The 21,587-nt window shown below is 42.6% G+C and overlaps 1 protein-coding gene across 3 annotated transcripts; it reads right to left on the reverse strand.

Moving 5' to 3' along the window:
* Positions 1 to 133: 133 nt before the first annotated feature.
* On the reverse strand, positions 134 to 21,554 carry ikbkg (inhibitor of nuclear factor kappa B kinase regulatory subunit gamma). Of its 3 annotated transcripts, none has more exons than XM_083770291.1 (15): positions 21,246 to 21,554; positions 20,526 to 20,666; positions 20,089 to 20,345; positions 19,891 to 19,965; positions 19,637 to 19,738; positions 16,459 to 16,644; positions 15,789 to 15,850; positions 13,097 to 13,199; positions 11,092 to 11,207; positions 9,727 to 9,858; positions 8,445 to 8,517; positions 5,299 to 5,433; positions 4,031 to 4,167; positions 2,767 to 2,846; positions 134 to 1,469 (listed from the first exon to the last, which is right to left on the reverse strand). In XM_083770291.1, exons 2-15 carry the CDS (start codon positions 20,662 to 20,664, stop codon positions 1,309 to 1,311), a joined length of 1,758 nt encoding a protein of 585 aa, XP_083626417.1. In that variant the 5' UTR covers positions 20,665 to 20,666; positions 21,246 to 21,554; the 3' UTR covers positions 134 to 1,308. The 3 variants fall into 3 exon arrangements, with proteins under 3 accessions (XP_083626417.1, XP_083626416.1, XP_083626418.1); XM_083770290.1 differs by having other exon boundaries at positions 9,706 to 9,858; XM_083770292.1 differs by lacking the exon at positions 19,637 to 19,738 and having other exon boundaries at positions 135 to 1,469; positions 9,706 to 9,858.
* Positions 21,555 to 21,587: the final 33 nt, after the last annotated feature.

A 21,587-nucleotide genomic window follows, 5' to 3' on the forward strand; every position in this document is an offset into this window, starting at 1 on the left:
ATTACATCAAGTAATAGGGGAACAATGGCTACACGCTCCCCTACGTCGTCGAGAATGGTCTCTTCCCTGTGACAGTACTTCCTTTTAGAGCGCCCCCCAACGCCTTGATCATGACATTAAAGCACAACAAATGCATCATATAGGCTTCAATCATATTGGTATTTAATAAATCTCGAATAATACAACAATTTTAAACAATATTCTCTGCACGAAATAATCTATAATTACAGACAATATTCACACACACACAGATGGAAACTCAATGTGCTATTAAACATTCTGCAAAAAACAGGTGCTGCCAAAGTTAAAGATAAGACAGAATATGGGTTTGTGTGGGGGATGTTTTTTGGGAATCGGGGATTAAAAGCAGTAATGTTTCCAGGGTGTACACACACTACTTTTCTCTCTACTTATATAGAGCATACCCATCTCTAAAAGGCCATTAAAATAACACACAATACTGAGGTAATGTAAAATGGCAATGATTACAACCAGCAGTATTTGTTCCATATACCGTACTTTTTTTTTTCACGAAGCCTTCCAAAAGATTATTCACATTTTCATTCATCAATCCCTAACCCTGTTTGCAGGCAATAGTGCAGTGCACCTCCGAGTGGACTCAAAAAGCATCATGTAATCAACTTAAAGCATAACATTTTCATATACTATGAATAGTGGGGTCACAGTATAGTATACCCACCCACTCTCCGTCCCCCCCCCCCCACATCAACTGCCTGCCGCTACATAACCGGAGGAAGGAGAGAAGGTGCTCAGGCAAGTGGTTGGCTAATGTGTACACTACATACACTAATAGTGAAGACGCGTTGATTCACACCGGCAGCTTGATAGTCTGCCATCTCAGAGGCAATGACGGGACAAGTCATGGAAACAAATACATCTGGGCAAAGAGGAAGAGAGGGTGATGGTGTGGTGGAGGGAAGAGACGATAGGAAGCATTTACAGACCAAAACGGAAGGAGAACACATGGATAAAGTAGCATGGACGAAGAATATATACTGTATATGGAGCAGTTCTATGATAACATTGTCATGTACGTGGATTGACGGATGGGATTCATTGATGGACTTTATTTCGTGTGTTCGTGTGTTCACCTCGGTTTTCCAATCTGATTGCCGTTTGTATTGATTCCGTCCTTTTGGGAGTTATTTAAGGGAGAACGTCTGAAGAACGTCTGTTTGTGCCATGAGCATTGAGGTCACACATTGGACAATGAATGTATATTTATGCGTGCGTGTGTGCATGTGTGTGTGTGTGCGTTTGAACATGGGCGGCCACCATGCTTGTGTGCTACTGTATGCAGTCCATGACGTGTATCTGAAGTGTGTCCATATCTGGAGCCTGGTATTGGCACTTGGGACAGCGATAGTCGGGCAGCTCCTCGGCCCCGGCCCCGCCTGGGGGAAGACCCTGACTGCGAAACGAAGAGGGAGGGGGCGCCGTGTTGAAAGCTGCTCCAGGGAACACATAGGTGTGTGTGTGTGTGGGGGAGACAGAGATACAGAGAAATTATTAATACATAAACTGTAATATATGCCAATACAACTTTGGTTAAATAACATCAGGACAAGGACAAGGGTCCATCGATTAACCCATTTTGACCTGAGATCAGATTCTAGAAATGTCTTCTACATCCTGACAGTTTTCTGAAAAAAGCTATGTTTCTATGTCAGTCGTTCTTCGACTGACATAGGGGTTCCCGCCCCAAAATGGGTTAAAAACAAAACACAAAAGGGGTTCCCCGCCCAAAATGGGCTAAAAACAAAAACACAAACAAACATTGAATGATTTATTTTATTTTATAGAATGGACCCTTTTCATAGTCGTGTGTCATAGCAGGGTAATGACAGCTACAGCTAATTAAATTAATATCAAAGCCGTTTGGTGTAGGTGTACGGAAGAGCAAGCAGCAGTGAATATTTGTGCCTTGCGTGGGGGATTATTTTGAGTCCTTACATAGTCCCTGCTTCGGTCTATAATGTGCTCTAACTGTAGCGTGAGTTTTAAACTATATGATCATAAATTCATAATTGAAGTATACAGTATACCACTGCCTCAGTGCCTGTGCTGGCCAATCTACAAGCTCACACCGCGACGCCTTGCTGTTCTCTGCTGTATAATTCCGTGGAGTTCTCGTCTGAAAACCAGGGCTGGACTGGGTCAAAAAATTCAGGGCTAACATTTGTAGCAAGGGGGGCGGCTCATTCATTGGGTGGCCCACTGCCCACTGGCCTGATAATCACAGACGAGTTTGCAAAGCAGTGCTTCGAACGATGACGTCATGTTGTCCCGTTTAACTTTCAATGTGATATATATCCATGCACAATCGTGTTTACGTTTACAACTCAAATGTTCTGGCGGAAGTATAATCCTCTTTCGAGAGGGGTCGAGCAGAGGAGGAAGAGCCTTCTTCAGGGGTCCGATCCCAACCGGACGGATCGCGACGGATCACGTATCCGACGTGACGCAAGGGGAGACATTTGTTGCGTATGTCTTCTTGTGTCGCTTACGTTCGACTCTGTAAAGCACTTGACAGTGAGAAGTTTCACCAGGAGGATGTAACGCATGTGGTGTGCAGAAACCTTCCGTGAGTGTCTCTTACTTTGGACCATACATTAAAAGGTTCAGGACACACACAGCATGCATATTCATCTCTGAATCTATACCACAGAAAGCTGTCCGCCTTTCTCTGTGCATGTAATATACTGTAGGTATTTCTATGTGTGCATTTTGGGTTTAGAATTGTACCTTGTGGAGGAGCATTGTGTGGGGGCCGTGGGGCTCTGAAGTCCTCCAGGTGTCTCTGCTGCATCTCCTCCATACGCGCACTGAAACACACACACACACACACACACACACACACACACACACACACACACACACCTTTCTTCAGCTTGTCCAACAACTTTGTGGAAGAAACGTCAATGTTGGCAGGAGCCTCCCTCCTCTGTTCCATTTAAACGCCTGATTTATACCGCATCTTACAAACGTGATGAATGGAATGCAAGCAATGAAGTACAAATCAAGCTAAAGTGTCTTAAGCTAATGAGTCAAATCGATTTGTTTCATAGTTATAATGAACCCTGGCTAATAAAGACAAATATGCCTTAAAACATCACACTTGCCCTCTATAAAAAATAAAAAATAATCTATCCACCCATCTATCTATCATCTATCCATCCATCCATGATCCATCTATTTATCTATCTATTAGATTTTAAATATTATAAATATTGTATTTCTTTCATAAATAAAGAATCTTTCACTCAATAGGAACTGCTCCCGTCGCAAGTTGATGATATCATATGTGTGGTCCAGCCCTATGGAATGTACATGCAAATAAAAAAGTATTTAAAATGTTGCTTTGATGCTCATATTATCCTTAGGGAGTATTAAAGATGGAGTGCCATGATTTCTTTCCACCCAAAAACCTGCACATTTTACATTCTGCAAATAATGACAAAATAAAAGTTTACAGGACAGTACAGATTCTGGATTTGACGTGCCATTCCTGACAACGGGAACACCTCGTGAAGCCTCATGAAGATCATGCTGACCTACAATCTGACTTGCTAACTGATACATAAAGTAAGGCAGAGATTTGGCAGCAGGACAAGGTAAACAATGGAGTGAGATGTAGAATTCTTTGTGTCATAACATCAGTAGTCATGATGATTTTAGTCATCATTATCCAATCTGTTTTAGTCATCATTATCCAATCTGCAGTGTAGTGCAATACTCCATAGCGTGTGAAAGATCTTTTTGTAAACACTAGTGTTGTATCTTACACTTTATTTAGAAACAAAACTAAGGGCAGACAGAGGGGAGACGTGATGACAGAAGTCAAATTCGGGTCCTCGCGACTGCAAAGAGCATATGGTCAGTTTTACGATTGGCCGAGCCACCAGCAGGCACCCTGTGAAAAACTCCCGACTCCTTCTACACTTAAAATCGTAAGTTTGAGCCGCATTTTCTTTAGTGTGAACGATGCCTGCAGGCTTCGCTCACTCACCGAGACGTTCCTTCCTGTTTGAGCCTCTCGTTCTCAGCCAGGGCCTGACTCAGCTGATCCTGAAGCTCCTCCTTCCGCTGGTGAAGCTTCTCCCTTGCCTCACGCTCCGCTAGGAAGTCTGCCTTGTAGATCTCAGCCTGAGTGAGTAAACCACACACACACACACACACACTTACTACTATACTTGTGAGGACGTCATCAAACATGTTAACCCATTTTGACCTGAGATCAGATTCTAAAAATGTCTTCTACTCTACATCCTGAGAGTTTTCTGAAAAAGCTATGTTTGCTATGTCGATTTTTCAAAGAATAGCAGACCTACAAGCTCGTATTGTAGATCTGCTATTTTTCAATAGCTAAAGCATAACATAATGCTAACACCAAAAGGGGTTCCCGTCCAGAATGGCCATTTTAACATTTTCTTTTGTCATTTTTAAGTCTAACTCTACAAGAAGCTAGTAGATTGGTATAAATCAGCATAAATCAGGCATAACCCTAAACAATCTCAAACTGTCTAATCCTAACCCCAACCTGAATCTTTTCCCAATTGTCAAATTGTCAAATTCTATTACACTTACCTTACCTCGCTTCTGGTTCCTAAATAACCTAAAAATCAGACCCGTCTGAACTGAGTGGTGCTGTACTGCACTCGTGCTGTACTGTACTGGCCCTCCTCCCTGGCCTGTGTGTGTGTGTGGCTGCGCAACAGTGACACTTGGTGGTAGGCATGTAACGATATATCGTATATCGATATTAATCCCGACGATTTTCTTTTTAGGGGGGCTAGTGTGATGTGAAATGTGAGCTTTAGTCATATTCCATCATATTCATATTTTTTTGGAGAGAAATGAGTCACTTTCAGTAGTAGAGCACTGTAGAGGGGAGCTGTGTGTGTCTGTGACTGTGCCCAGGTGATGATGGTCGTTGATGCTCATCAAGGAAGGCAATTATGTTTCTGCACTGTCAAAAGTAATGCTACTTCTTTTGCAATGTGGTTAAATGAGGGGGGCGGGGGGGGGGGAGATAAATTATATAAAACTTTAAAAAAACGTATTTAAAATATATATCTTTTTTATCGTGAAAAATCGTATCGTGATACGAATCGTATCGTGAGTCGAGTGAATCGTTACAGGCCAACAAACGCTAAAACGCTATTTCCGTGCTCGGGCGGACAGACCCAGCCAGCCAGCCAGCCAGGGACACACATTACTGTACCACTCAAAGATGTGACGATGTGTGTGTGTGTGTGTGTGTGTGTAGCTGTGTACCTGTGCAGTGAGTACAGGCACAGTCTCCAGGGAGCCTCTCTGCTGCTCCACCTCCTCCTTCAGTTTATCAATCAGATCCTGTTTCAGAGCCAGCGCCCTCTCTGCCTCCTCCAGTCTGCTGCACAGGTCTCCCCCCTGAATGACACCACAAACAGGGTTGGAACAGTTCATCAAACTGATACATCTAACCCATTATCAAAAAGTCATCGATAAAAAACGTGAAAATTAAAAAACAACGTTCGCTCTGAAAGAGTTCAAAGATTTGTACCGCATTTTGTGATTTTTCAAAAATATCAGACCTACAAGCTCGTAGCGCGCCACTCGGTGGCACGCTATGAGCTTGTAGATCTGCCATTTTAATAGCTAAAGTATAACATAACACCAAAAGGGGTTCCCGTCCAGAATGGGTTAAAGAAACTCGGTATACATTTTTCTCTTTCAACATAGCAAAACAAAACAGATCAACAAGCTCAACACGTTCCATTGCGATGCTTGTAGATCAACTAAATTAAGTTCGCTCCTATGCCACCAAAATGTGGAACGCCCTACCAACGGTCATTAAGACATGCGAATCCCTTGATTCCTTCAAAACCGCTCTCAAAGGGCACCTACGATGTAGGTGCCCTTTGTGTATATTTGTATGTCTCTAAATGTTATGATGAATTGAACAAGGTGGACCCTCTTGTAAACAAGTGTAGTGTTTTATCGGTCGTCCACTCACAGTTCAGTTAATAAATACTTCAATCAATCAAGCTATTTCTGCTATTTTTGTCTGACTCCAATAAAGGTATTAAGTGGTTAATCAGATTAATCAATTTAGTCAATTATAAAACAATGTGGGGGTCACGGTGGCACAGTCGGTAGTGCTGTCGCCTCACAGCTAGAAGGTCCTGGGGCACTGGGGGCGTGTTCCCTGGGGCCTTTCTGTGTGGAGTTTGCATGTTCTCCCCGTGTCCCCTAGGGTAGGTACCCTCACAAAAACATGCCGTAATCCTGGTCTCTATACTACCTCCCCCTGATGGAGGGGAAAGGAACTGGTCGGAATAATCCTTCCACGCGCTACGTCCGGCCGGGGAAACTCTCCCCTGTCAAGTGAAAAGAATCAGTTTGGACTCCTCATGAATGAGGCCAGACCGCTGTCCCCCCAGGTTGGCAGAGGAAGTGTAACGCCCAGGATTACATTAGATAATGGACACTGGGTGAAAGAATGGGTTACAAAATTGTGGGATAAAACATAAAAAAAGAATATATATATATATATATATATATATATAAAACAATGTATTTGCATTTTTTTCATGTCGATTCATTGAATAATTGCTCGGAAGATAATCAATAGTTGCAGCCCTGCACATAAACACAATTAATGCAACAATCCGAGACTTATTTGAAAGAATACAATGTTATCCCATTCTGAACGGGCACCCATTTTGGTGTCGGCATCATGTTATGCTTTAGCTATTGAAAAATAGCAGATCTACAAGCTCATATCGCGCCACCGAGTGGCGCGATACGAGCTTGTAGGTCTGCTATTTTTGTAAAAATCGAAGAACGACTGACATTTTTTAGAATCTGATCTCAGGTCAGAATGGATTAATCAGACCAGTGTGTGTCCGGCGGAAACCTCGTATGAATCTGATCTCAGGTCAGAATGGGTTAATGCAACAATCCGAGACTTATTTGAAAGAATACAATGTTATTGTATCTAATCTCCATGGTTGGAGGTTGTCTCCCCAGTAGGACACATACAGCACTAGTTGACGAGGTCAATAGAATTATTTGAAGCAGAGTAGTGCACCAAATTGGACACTCGATATGCAGCCCTCTTTATTGTAGTTTGGACATCACTTAAATTACTGTACCCATCTCATTCAGACGAGTGGGACACTGACACTGGCTGCGGTTACATGAGGGCTTTTTCATTCAGAATGAAAACTTCAGAATTAATTGATTCAGAAGTAAGTTTTTTGCTGCGTGTTTACATGGGAAATGGTCATTCCGAATGAGTGTTTACATGGACAATACTTTTAAATCCCATTATTTCATTCCACATCAGGTTTGGGGCTGGGAAGGCTTCTGATTGGACAGGGGGCGGGGCGGATATGTTTACGTCCAGTGGTGGAAAGTAAATAAGTACATTTACTTTTAGTAGTATTTCTACTTTACTTGAGTATTTCAAATTTCCAATGCTTTTACTTCTACTCCACTACATTTCAGGTAAAACAAAATAATAATAATAATAATAAAAACACTTTTATGCCATATTACTTTATATTTGATGTATCCTGTAGCCTATGAGAGGTTGCTCTCAGAGATGTGAAATTAAACATGTCTAGTTTCTTATAATTAATCGCAAAACAAGAGCATAATATAGCCAATAGCCATACCAATTACATGGAAACAAGCATGCACAGAAAGACCAGAATTAACTTAAATCCGAATGAGTGTTTACATGAGTCCACAATTGTTTCAATAGGATTTAAAAATGGAATAATCCGGTCAGTTACATCAGATCTAAGTTTAAATCAGATTGGCCATTTTCTTTCCGATTTAAGTTTTTGTAGGTGTTTACATGACAACTTTTTTTTTTTAAGATCTTTTTTTGCGGCTTACGCCTTTTATTGATCTTTGAAGGGACAGACAGTAGGCTGACAGGAAACGGGAGAGAGATGGGGGGATGACATGCAGTAAAGGCCGTGTCGGGTCCGGGAGTCGAACCCGCGGCACACTGCGACTGGATTACCAGTCCGGTGCCCAGACCGTTACGCTACGGCCTGGGCCTACATGACAACTTTTAATAGGATTTAACTTTTATTCTGAATGAAAAGGGGATTTAACTGTCCATGTAAACGTAGCCACTGTAACGTTAATTCTAACAAAATAGGGCAGGCAATTTGCTAATTGGTCATGCACTGTCTAGCTTCCCCCAGAACACACACACACACAGGACTCAAATATGCCTGCTATGCATGTATACAGGACTCGAATACTGTATGTCTGCGATGCATGTATACCTACAGCAATACGTCATGTCTGTGCAGTGTGTACATTGTGAATGCACAGATGAGAACATACACGCAAGTAGACCAATTAGGACAGGAAACATTTGAAAAATGGCAAAGGTACAGTAGTATTGTTGGTTTTACCTCATTCTTTAGTTTGGAGTCATAGTCCCTAAACAAACACGTGTAGGCATGCTGCAACTGTGTCAGCTTTTTCCTGGAAGAGAGAAAAGAAATAGGCACTTAGAAGACTTGCAAAACAGTATAGATTTAGATACATTCATTACATTCATACATGTTCTTACTTGAACGAATTCTAACTGCAAATAAATGTAGAACTGCCTGTAGGACCACTTTGTCAATAACGAAGGGCAGACTTACAAATCTGTAAATTAATCTTAGAAGATTAGTACAATTTGGTATATATCCAATATTAAAATGTGTAAATAATACTTATTATAATATATATATATAAATATGGCAGCAAGTAACAAGTAGTGTGCTCTTCTATATTGTATATAGGAGCTAGGTAGGAGAGAGAGAGTGTGTGTGTGTGTGGCATCAGACATAGTGGGCCATATTTTGCGTGCCTTAAGTACCAGGTCTTATTACTTAACTTAAGACCTGGAGGCATGATCAATTCCATTTGGCTATTCTGAGTGGCCAAAGAGCATTGACCACGCCTCCAGGTCTTAAGTTAAGTCATAAGACCTGGTACTTAAGACAAAAAATATGGCCCAGTGTGTCACATAAGAGTGTGTGAGCAGGTAGCTACAATGCAGAGTTTGGGCATTATTTGGACCCCGGACATATGAACACATCAGTCCCATTCTAGCCGCGCTCCCAGTACATATTAGGATCCATTTTGAAGATGTTATTGTTTGTTTTTAAATCTTTAAATGGATGCTTGTCGTCCCTAAAGCGAAGTGTAAGCAAAGAGGACAGCAAGCTCCAAAACTGTAGAACCAACTACTGTAGCTATCCTTGTCAAGCTAGCTCCAACACTACCCGTTTTTAAAAACACATCTTACAACTATCTTTTTATTCCTTGGCTTTTAAACCGTGATTAATTTTGTATTCCCGTTGAATTGTATTGTATTGGGTTTTTATTACTGTATTGCATTATGTTTTTATTATTGTTATGCCTAACTGTACAGCACTTTGGTCAACTCTGTTGTTTTTAAATGTGCTGTGCTGTATAAATAAAGTTGGATTGGATTGGAAATTGTACAAGGTTATAGAGATGCCAAATTATATTTCTACAGCTACACATAAAAGAAAATAGTGTAAAAAAAAACACAACGAAATGAATAGATGTAATGTTTTTCAATCAAACTGAACTGAACTAATAGTTCTGTGGAATAGGACACTGTGTATTTGTGCGGTGAGCTATCAGTGAGCTCACCGCTCCTCTGTGACAACGTGCCGTTCTGTTTTGAGTGCAGTCTCTAAGCTCTGAGTCTGCAGCAGAAGCTTGTCCACAGCCACGTTATGCTGCTTCCGCTGCTGTTCCAGCTCCCGTTCTGCTATCTGCAGGGCCTCCACCTTACTACACAGCCTGCATACAAAAGAAAACATATATTTCAATCATATGGTCACATTGTGCACAGGCAAATATAGGGTGCGTTCGGACATACGCTCTGAGAGCACTGGAGAAGGAGTGCTCAGTGCTCTCGGTTCGTTGGGAAATTCAGAACGGTCGGTGCGTTGCCATTGGAAGATTCAGAATACTATGCTATGCTCCCAGAGCACAAAGTACGTACACTGACTACTCTGTCAGTCCAGTTGAGAACCACTGCTCTAGAGTCTAGAGCAGTGGTTCTCAACTTTCTCAGGCCGTGACCCCCTCCAAAATAATCCTATTTGAACCGGGGACCCCCGTTTTTCAGTGAGACAGGCTGTTTTCACATGGCAATAGAGCGTCGCAGTCCCGCCCCCCTACCATGGCCCAGGAAATTATTCTCCGTTCATTTTCCTCATAGACATTTCAAAAAGTATTTATTTAAAGACGTTTACGCCGCGGACAAAGCCAACTCGAGTCGTGACAAATCATGACAACAAACACAATTTTTTGGGCCGGACAAATAATTAGAAAGAAGAAAGAAACGGCAGGTTACAACACTTTTTTGTTGTTTTTCTTCTTTGTAATTATTTGTTTGGTCCAAAATATTGTGTTTGTTGTCATGAGTTGTCACGACTCGAGTTGGCTTTGTCCGCGGCGTAACCGTCTTTAACCCATTCTGAACGGGCACCCATTTTGGTGTCAGCATCATGTTATGCTTTAGCTATTTAAAAATAGCAGATCTACAAGCTCATATCGCGCCACCGAGTGGCGCGATACGAGCTTGTAGGTCTGCTATTTTTGAAAAATCGAAGAGCGACTGACATTTTTAGAATCTGATCTCAGGTCAGAATGGGTTCATCAGACCAGTGTGTGTCCGGCGGAAACCTCGTATGAATCTGATCTCAGGTCAGAATGGGTTAAGTAAATACTTTTTTGGGCGGGAACCCCTTTTGGTGTTAGCATTACATTATGCTTTAGCTATTGAAAAATAATAAATATTTTTTTTTTAATCGAAGAACGACTGACATAGAAACATAGCTTTTTCAGAAAACTGTCAGGCTGTAGAAGACATTTTTAGAATCTGATCTCAGGTCAAAATGGGTTAAATCTGAGAGTGTACGGTTACATTTAATCAGTGTTACAATAGTATAGTACAATAGTATTAACAATAAGAAATGTACTGTGCACATTCCCAGAGCTGTACTTGCAAAGTTTCTCCATACTCACTTTTCTTCCATTATCTTGCGTTCATGCTCACTCTTCTCCAGGCAACTCTGTCTCTCTTTCAGCTCTCCTAATAAGGACGTCGCCTGGGCTTTCAGAGCCTCACAGTCCTTGGCCAGCTGCAGTACATAAAGGGGTGACGAGATAAATCACACACAGCTACCTGTATCCCGTATTCCCTTCTATTTGCATGTTTCTTCATGCCAATTAGACCTGAGTTAAAAATAAAGAATATACTGTATATTCAAAGATTTGCGCCACATTTTTACGATTTTTCAAAAATGGCAGACCTAGAAGCTCGTAGCGCGCCACTCGGTGGCACGCTATGAGCTTGTAGATCTGCTATTTTTCAATAGCTAAATTATAACATAATGATTAAAACACCAAAAGGGGTTCCAGCTCAAAATGGGTTAATGCCATCATGGATATTTTTCAAAAGGAGATTCAAATTATCCGCGTTGCCGATTAAGAACTGGTATCCTGTCCAAAATAATGTCATGCATTCTAAGAAAGAATTGTAGTTATTTGAAAAAAAGAAAGTAGAATCCTTTGCGATTGTAAGCTTTCGCCACGTCGGGTCTAAACACAGGTAGGGAATGTGTTTTATGTCGAATTGACCACTTACTTCTAATCAGTTAATCCTTCAGTCCAAGTGGATGTTTGTGCTAAATGTAATGACATTCCCTCAAGGTATTCCTAAGATATTGCGTTCACAAGGTTGGAACAGACATGCGGTAACAGGGAACCACGTGTATCTACTGTAAGTGGACGTTTGTGCCAAGTATTACTGTTCAAAATGTTGGGATTGATTGATACGTACATTACAAATCATATCACAAGAAACAAAGCCCAAACGTGCAGTGGGTGGTCATTGTCTTTATAGTATAACCGATACCCTGGCAGATCAGATTTTGGGCTGTGAGGGAAAACATTTTGAGTGTTGAAAAGATGCGTCCATCTGAAATGAGCTTTTAACGCTACAATCCGTAAATGTATGTTTGCGGTTTCCTCTCCTGATGGGAGACAATAGCAATGTCCAAATTACAATAAAGACAGCAGAGGATCTGTGATAGTAGTTTATGTTTTCATAATATTTTCTTTATGCCTCGCTTTTTTGCCATCTTTTGTATTAAACTGTTAATGTAAATCAGGTTCACCTCTCACAGACATATCATGACTTCTGGGACATGAAAAACCTGTTTACATACAGACTGCGACATATTGACCATGAAATTAATCACGAGGAAATTACAATCTAGCTATTTTATCACAGTCTGAATACACTGCCTTAATACGCCGTCTGAATACCCTGTAATTAATTAGTACTATTTATAACCTTCAGATTAGTGAGCCACTCTGACCTGGCCGATGTGGAACAATAAAATGTGGAACCATAGGTCGGTCCCAGGCAACGGAACAACTACAGTACACTGTGGGGAGGATGGAAGCGACGGCACTAGAAGTCCTCCCTTGACAACCCTTCAATAATCACAACAATGTATTTAATCATTCATTGATTCTGCGTTCGGTGCCAGATGTTGTTTCTGGATTGAAGCCAGTTTCTTCTCCATTTGGTTTTCGTATATTTCATATTTTGCTACCGATTGAACTGGTTAGTACGATTTTTATTTATTTAAAGCTATCAATCTGTGTGCACAGACTCGTAATAATGAAAGGCAACTGGATTCCAACCGCTGCAGATGTGCGATATTTTGTAACGCCAACATACAGATTGGTTCAAATAACCGTAAAATAAGTCCAGGAACCCATTTTGGTGTTAGCATCATGTTATGCTTTAGCTATTGAAAAATAGCAGATCTACAAGCTCGTATCGCGCCACCGAGTGGCGCGATACGAGCTTGTAGGTCTGCTATTTTTGAAAAATCGAAGAGCGACTGACATTTTTAGAATCTGATCTCAGGTCATAATGGGTTCATCAGACCAGTGTGTGTCCAGTGGAAAACCTCGTATGAATCTGATCTCAGGTCAGAATGGGTTGAGTACATGCCTGGGCACAGTCTTTGTCCTTCTGTTTGAGTAGAGCTTCAGTTCGGTCCCGCTGAGCTGAGCTCTTCTGGAGGTAATCCAGCTTCTCCTCCAGCTCCCGATACCTACACAGTACACACACACATGTCAGGAACATGAACATGCATTTCAAACTATACAAATGAAGCCAAGATCTGATCAGTTTTAAGTGGGCACTTTGAGAACAAATTGTTGGGTTATTCTCTGCTGCCGTGTATTTTATTTAGCAGCGTTATAAACCAGGGACGGAGTTGTTCAGTGCCGTTTCGTGGTGTACTGTACATGTACTGTACAGTCTATACTAGAGGGATGCGGGTACTGTTACGTTTCTGCTGACGATTGGTCTCCTTCTGTGAGGAGATACAGCAATACATAACAGAGAAACCCGGCTTAGATTGGCTTGACCTGGAGTTAAGATCACCGAAGTCCTGACGTAACTCGCTCATCCCTTCGATTCCCCTGGTCCGCGCCTTCGCGGAAGTAATTTCTCTATGGAGAATAACATGGGCTCATCTTAATATCGTCTCATATGAGCGTTGTGGTCCAAAAATAAACAAGCTGTCTCTGCGTTATTGTCAGGGAGGTGTCTCTGTATCGTTTGCAACAGTCAGTCACTCATATATGATACAGGCTGTTTCTAGCGAAAATGTAACTAATTCAGTAGCAGTAACATTTGCGTTTTCTCTCAGTCAGTTGATTCTTCATATCCATATGAGTGAAGCGGCCGGGATGACATGTTTATTTTTCAAACACAGTTCTTATATGAGGCGATCTGAAATCCCCCCTATGGGGATTATAATGCAAATAAAAAGTACATGAACCTGTGGATTTGTGCCCTCTACCGATATTGACGTCAGACTTCGGTGCTCTATTACCCTCAACTGTAGAATTCTGGGGCAAAATAGCATGGATAATCATCATCGGTGAACTTTTATCAATTAATTCAGCTTCATATTCAGGCAAAACGTACATCGTTAACAAACAGACCATGCACACGGGGGAAACGAGTCACAGTAGGCAAGCTTTCAGCTGGACCCTGGAGGTGTATTTAAGTCCTTTAACCCATTCTGGACGGGAACGCCTTTTGGTGTTTTAAAACCCATTCTGACCTGAGATCAGATTCATACGAGGTTTCCACTGGACACACACTGGTCTGATGAACCCATTCTGACCTGAGATCAGATTCTAAAAATGTCAGTCGTTCTTCGATTTTTCAAAAAATAGCAGACCTACAAGCTCGTATCGCGCCACTCGGTGGCGCGATATGAGCTTGTAGGTCTATCTGCTATCTGCTATTTTTAAATAGCTAAAGCACGACATGATGCTGACACCAAAATGGGTTCCCGTTCAGAATGGGTTAAAACCCATTTAGACCTGAGGACGATTCTACAAATGTCTTCTAAATCCTGACAGTTTTCTGGAAAAACCCTGTTTCTATGCCAGTGGTTCTCAAACATTTTCATGTCAAGGACCCCCAAAAATATATGAAATTGGCCACCGACCCAAATCTGAAAATGTGTAGTTCCAGGGACCCCCCCAGAAGCCAATATAATAGTTAAAAGAAATTAACGATTTTTCAAAAATAGCAGACCTACAAGCTTGTAGATCTGCTATTTTTCAATAGCTAAAGCATAACATAATGCCAACACCAAAAGGGGTTCCCGCCCAAAACTGGTTAAGATGCATGGGTATTGGGGTACTGTGCTGGAGCAATTAGCCCTTCGCTAAGTCCCTCCACAACCTATCGCTAAATCCCTCCACAACCCCGCGAGGAGACAGGTATTCAAATCAACAGTATTCAACAATCAACTTTAACGATCGTCCGACGGGAGTTTTCATGTTGCACGGTAAAGACTACGGTCATTAGTATTATTGCCATCACCAGGGTGGCTCACTCGTGTAACTTTCCCGACGTTAAGCTGTGTATGTGTTCAACAACACAGCCATGCAAAACAACATTGACAGCTACGTATGAGGTGGCAAAAGCTTGTACTGCATAGCAGCGGTTGCTAAACTATTTGGATTGGCATTGGACAATCGCTTTTTGGGGTGGGGTTTGTGGATGATATCCTGCATGTCAGCTGGTGAGTGAGTGGAATTTAAGCTTGGCAGCTTGCGGCAGGGAAACGTGATGTAGCACATACTCAAGTTTAAGCTATGGTGTTTCACCAATGCGGAGCAAGTACCGTACTCATTGAATATTATAGTCTAACACCCCCCCAGGGTCCGGCAAAACAAACACCCGGGAAGCAAAAAAGCTAGAAGCACAAAATAGAGAGAAAGCAGGCAGATACACTTAAAGACAGCGACAGAGAGAGACAGGCAGCAACAGAGAGCCACTGGCTCACCTGCCCTGCGTGGCCTGGAGCTGTTCTGTGAGTTTAGCCAGGTTAGAGCTATAGGGGGAGGAAAGAGGAAGACAGAAGAAGGGGGAGAAACATCTCAAATTTACTACGTGAAAGGAAACACACAGACGGTAAGAAAAAAAGCATGCAGTTGTACTTAGTTGACAGAGAGGATAAAGTCTGTAGATATCCACATAATTGAGATTTAAAAAGCAGTACTGTTTGCAGTGGCCGCTGGAGTAGTGAAAGAGGAGAGAGCAGATTAGTGGGGTTAGCATGACACAAAGAAGTTGGCAGCAATCAGCGATTTCGGAGTAGACCGGGTCATACCTATCGGAGGAGTGCTGCGCCTCTGAACGATGTTGAACTGCCTCTTCTGTAACACTGGATGCCTAATAAAACAGAATTATATAAAAGAAACCCTATGATCACAGACTATCAGCTGGACTTACAGCATTCAAACAATGTCACGATTCTGATTAACTGCTTAATTCACTATATCAGTCTAGCTGATATACGAGACTTTTTCAGTTTTATTTTATTTTATTATTAGTCTGGTTGAAAGTGATTAACCCCTTTTGGTGTTAGCATTATGTTACGCTTTGGCTATTGAAAAATAGCAGATCTACAAGCTCATAGCGCGCCACCGAGTGGCGCACTATGAACTTGTAGGTCTGCTATTTTTGAAAAATCGTAAAAATGCGGCACAAATCTTTGAATATATATTCTTTCAGAGCGAACGTTTTTCTTATTTCGACGTCAGGCCTAATAATATACACATTTCTTTCAAATTGATTTGAAAATGTTGATAAATATTAGTCAAAGCATTGGTAACCAGGGGGCTAGCCTAGGACTCGCGGTTGGCATTGGACTCAAACATCTGGCACCAGTTGGGATCTACTCTTAACAACCAAAACAATTATTATTATTTTTTTAATCCCCAATCAGCTTGTATGTAGACACATCTGTTGAGTTTGATGGACATAAGAGTGAGGGCTACCTGTGCCTGGGCCAGTTTGGCTCTGAGCTGGTCAATGCTACGACGCTGGTCAATGCTACGGCGCTCTCCCTCCTCCCTTTCTTTCTCCAGTTCCTCATTCTTCCTCCTCATTTCCCTCATGCCATCTTCCATCTTTTCTTTGTGGCTCTTCAGCAGCTGCAGGAATTCGTTTGCTCCCTCTGTGGGCTACGGGGGAAGGGGAAGCATAAAATAAATATTGGGATACACACTGAGGCAGCCATATTATGGCATTAAATCTCAAGACACTATTCTCAAGTGTTGAAAGCCTAAAACGTATGCAAGGAATCATCTCAGCGTGATCATTACACTGAGTTCAACCTATCAATAAAAGGCAGAAAAAGAAAAAGAAAAATCATTACACTGAGAAAGGCTCCGGCCAAAATGTGTATGTGCCAAACAATAAAGGAACCTTAAAAAGGACTTGTGAGTGAGTGCTGATGATCTTTTTGTTTTAGGGCGGATTCACACTGAGTCTGATTGATTCAAAGTGCTCCCGAATACGGTTCCCTCGTCCCTGCTGGCCATGATTCACATTGGCCTTGAATGAAGTGTACTAGGGTGTGGTGGAATCAACTGAAAGGGTACGAATGTGCCTCAGAGGGGCGCTGTGGATTATGGGGCTTTGGGAAGACTTCGATTTAGAGCACATAATAAAGTTTGGCTGTATTCCTGACGTTGTCTTGAATTATAATAATAACATAACAACAATACACAGCCAAAGCAGTGTGCGCTGATGGTCTTTGAAGTGACGTAACGTACGTATCCATGGTATGTTAACAGTGACGTCACTGACTTAACCCTTGGTATTTTTATCCTTGCAGAAGCGCATGTGTTTTTTTTGTTTGTGTTTCACGGCTGGCGCTACTCAAACACTAGCGGATTATCATTCCTTGTCAACATTCAAACTTCCCATGCCGTCCCGGGAATGGTTGAGTGTTTCCGAATGCCTACCCGGGACCATAGTGTGAATCCGCCCTTAGTGACACCCTCAGACATGGAGGCCAAACACCAAAGAACAGTGAAGAGGATACCAGTAGTATTTTAGAGGACGATGAGGACACAAAGCACGGTGAAGAAAAGTGAAAGCTGGGAAGTGAAATTAACAGGTAGGCTATGTGGACAGCAGTGTCTAAAATGCCAGCAAATCACCGGGGACAAGGTTCTGAAAGACTATTAACTCATTGACTGTCAATTGTCATTTCAAATCCAGCACTGCCATCATCTACTAGACGTCATTTTGTGTTTTCAGTGTTATAAATAATATATATATATATAATATAATCTTCTCTGCTTTTGGTTCCCAGACAGCGTTTTTGGTGAAAATAAGCTATATCATTGCTAGCCCTAGAACGGCTCTTGTTGTTTCATACAGTATGTACAGTATTTCACATACAGAGCCATAGAACACCCTGCTTAATTTCTGGTCGGACGAATTTATGCGCGGGCTAAATGTGATAAATGCTCCGTTTGTACTCGCCCATTAAAGGTATATTCAGTGATTTCACTTAATTCAAATATCACTTATTTTTTTGTTTTGTTGTGATAATCCTCCCTACTATAGAGTGTGCTGGCCATATAAGGAGTTCCTCCCTGTCCCCAGTTATCCCCTGGGGGTCAAAAAACCTTAGGTTTCGTTTTTGGCTCTCTATCCTGATTGGACGAAAGGCTGGGTCCCACAGCCAAAAACGAAACCTAAGGTTTTTTGAGTGAAATCACTGAATATACCTTTAAATAATTCCAAAGACGTGGAGTGAAATATGGTCCTCTAGTTTTATATCCATGTGAAAGATGATGATCTGGCACAAAACGTGTATTTAGTCAATTATCTCCACTTTTTCAAGAGATGCCCACGGACATCTTTCTCTCCGGGCGAGGGGGGGCCGGAATGATCGATGAACTGATTTTACAAATACGTCCTGTTTACCGCAGACGTGTTCCCAATTGACATGGGAAACACAAAGGTTTGGGTCACACAATTGGCAGGTGCCTTGCGATAGGTGCTGGGTAATCAATCACACCACCTGCCAATTGGAATTATTTAATGGGCGAGTACAAACGGAGCATTTATCACATTTAAGCCGCCGGTTTTAAGCCCGAACAGGATTTCAGTGAGACGTATCTATGCCTATGATACATGAAAATGTAGTATCATTAAATGATCACAGGCATTCTAGGTCTATATCATTGCGAGACCCTCGGCCTGGGCCATGGCTCAGCGGTCCAGGCACCTTGGCTGGTAATCCAGTCTGGCAGTGTGCCGCGGGTTCGACTCCCGATCCCGACGGCCTTTACTGCATGTCTCCCCCCCCCCCCCCCCCCCATATCTCTTCCCATTTCCTGTCAGCCTACTGTCTGTCCCTCCATTAACAGTTCTACAGTTTTACCCACTCTTTAATCAAATATTCTACGCTGCCGAGATTGTTTTATTACCTTTAGAGCATACGCTGAAGTATTTGCAGCTTTCAACGACAGAAATCCGGCGAACAATAGTCCGTCGGCATGTTATGATCCACCACACCAGCGGCCATTACAATGCGGTACAGGATCCGCCTCTATGAGGCATTGTAGTCCAAACAAACCCCCCCGTCCACTTACGTTGAGCTCAATTTCCCAGAAGCCCTAGCAGCCCAGATGATGACTTGATTTCCGGTTTCGTCATCACAACGCGACGGCCTCGTCATCAGGTCCCGGATAAATCCGCTGTTATTTTTAATTATTTTAAAACGGCAAATTAAAACGCATTAAACAAAAAGCGGGAATGTCGTATTACGCGCGGTGGAACCCTGGATTAAACAATTAGCGGCCGTCAAACTGTTAAAAAATAAATAAAATAAAGGCGAAAGCCACAAAAAAACTTTTTCTTTTTAAAGTCGAGACTCTCTTCTTTCTTTTGATATATTTGTTGTTTACATAGTCATAGAACAAAATATTCTGTGCGTCTTAAAAGATTAGCAAGAGTAGAATTAGTCTCTAGAGAAACTCCGGTCAGTTAATGAGTTAAGAGCTTGGGATGGTGATTGGTGTTAATTGGTATTGAGGGGGGCCTCACCTGGCTGCTTTCCCCGTCACTCCCCTCTCCCCAGAACTCTGTGAGTGAGGTGGGGGGAGTGGGGAGTGGGGAGTCACTACTCATGGAGCTATGCATGCTGGGCCTCACCTGGCTGCTTTCCCTGCCCCTCCCCTCTCCCCAGGCCTCTGTGAGCGAGGTGGGGGGAGTGGGGAGGTCACTACTCATGGAGCTATGCATGCTCGCGTCACCCTAGACACACAAACATGCCAGTTACATAATACACAAATAAACAACATCGCTGAATTATGAAATACAAACAAACACAAAGTACTCAAAATGTGCTCGGGTCCGGCATGATGGGAGCAAGAACCGTAAAAGATGGACAGGGCAACGCGTCTTACCAGGCTTCGTGGTGGAAGGGTCTGAGTGTGTTGATCCATCTCCTCCACGCGCTTCCTCTCCCGCTGATCTAGAGTCTGCAAGAAACAATAACAAAAGACAAAACTAAAACTATATGACGTGTTTATCGGGTGAAGGAATAAAGACAGGAACATGAGAAGTAAAGTCATGATTGTAAGCCGATATGAGGTCACTGTAACCTGTGGTGGCTCGACAGGGCCGTTCCGCCTCTGTTGCTCTTCAGTCTGGCTGGAGGAGCTGTGGCTTGAGGAGGAGGAGCTGGGCCCGTTCACCAGCCCCTGGAGGGAGTGGTTCTCCTGGGCGAGCCTCTCCACCAGCGCCCTGGCCTCCTGGAAGCGACAGCTGAGAAACTCCCGCTCTTCTCTTGTCCTTCGCTGCCATCCCTCCATCTCTTCACAGCGCTGACGCAGTGCAAGGTTGCTGCGCCGCAGAGCCTCTGGGAGGGAGGCAATGAGAAAGTGAGGGAAAAACATTAGACGGACACGTAGATGGGAAAGAGACATCATTTTAGATGGGAAAGAGACATAATTTTTTGAGTTAAAAAAGTGCATTTACTGTACACACAAATAATTCATATTAATAGCCACTTCTGACCAACGTAAATATTATGCGTTACCTCTAAGTTGCTGGTTATCATCCAGTAATCTAGTTACCACTTCATTGGCAGCCAGCTCTGGTGGTACCCTAAGGGCCCCTCCACCCTCCTCTCCAGCCATGTCCCATTGCATGGGGCCATCTGGTTGGGGCTGCACCATCCCTAGTAACACACACACACACACACACGCGACATCACCATTACTACAGTCTCTGACATCCAACAATCCATGTTACTTTCACTTTAGATAGACACTTGCATGCCAACTTTATCTTTGAGGAAAGCTACTGGACTTCTCATTAACCGGTTAAATGAGTTTTAAATGATTTCTGTAAGCTGCCTGCTGACAACAGCATGAATCCAAAGGAGCTGCTTATCAGTGGAAGGGGGGAAAAAACATGACGTCATCCTCTCCAGTACAGAATACCATGAGGCTCAGCACTCATAACACTTCGTCTTCTTCTCACACAAAGGCCTGTTCTGTCAGTATGACACATCGTCAGTATGATGTAATGTCAATTGTCAGCAGCTGTCAAAATAAAAAATGACGTTGCTGGAACTGTTAACGTTAATCATAACGAGGTAAAATAAGTGTGTGTGTGTGTGTGTGTGTGTGTGTGTGTGTGTGTGTGTGTGTGTGTGTGTGTGTGTGTGTGTGTGTGTGTGTGGGTATAAATATGAATCTGTCAACAAATAAACACTATAGACAATAGGCTGTGTATTGTACAACCAGCCCCTTACCCCTTTCTGCTTCTTTCAAACGACCAGGTTGAGTAGCAGTCAGTCCCCCACAATCCACTTAGTTAGCTTAGCTACCTAGCCAGCTAACGTCACCTATGCGCTTAGCTAGCAAGTTATAGCTATATGCTGCTATTTGAGACCCACGTCGAGTGTCACGAACAGCGGTCCAAGTGAACGAAACGTAGGTTCTCCCCGGCGGGCATTTCGCGTATCATGTCACAGAGACATTCCTCTGTGTGTCTGTGTTAGCCTCTGGAGACAAACAACCCTGTTGGTTTCAGTTTGTTGTGAGCTCAGGAATTCCCCTTCCTTCCTCCTTCCGCGGTGGGGAGATGACGTCAC

Source organism: Protomyctophum parallelum (assembly GCF_964188405.1).
Source record: "Protomyctophum parallelum genome assembly, chromosome: 7".
NCBI classification, from domain to species: domain Eukaryota; kingdom Metazoa; phylum Chordata; class Actinopteri; order Myctophiformes; family Myctophidae; genus Protomyctophum; species Protomyctophum parallelum.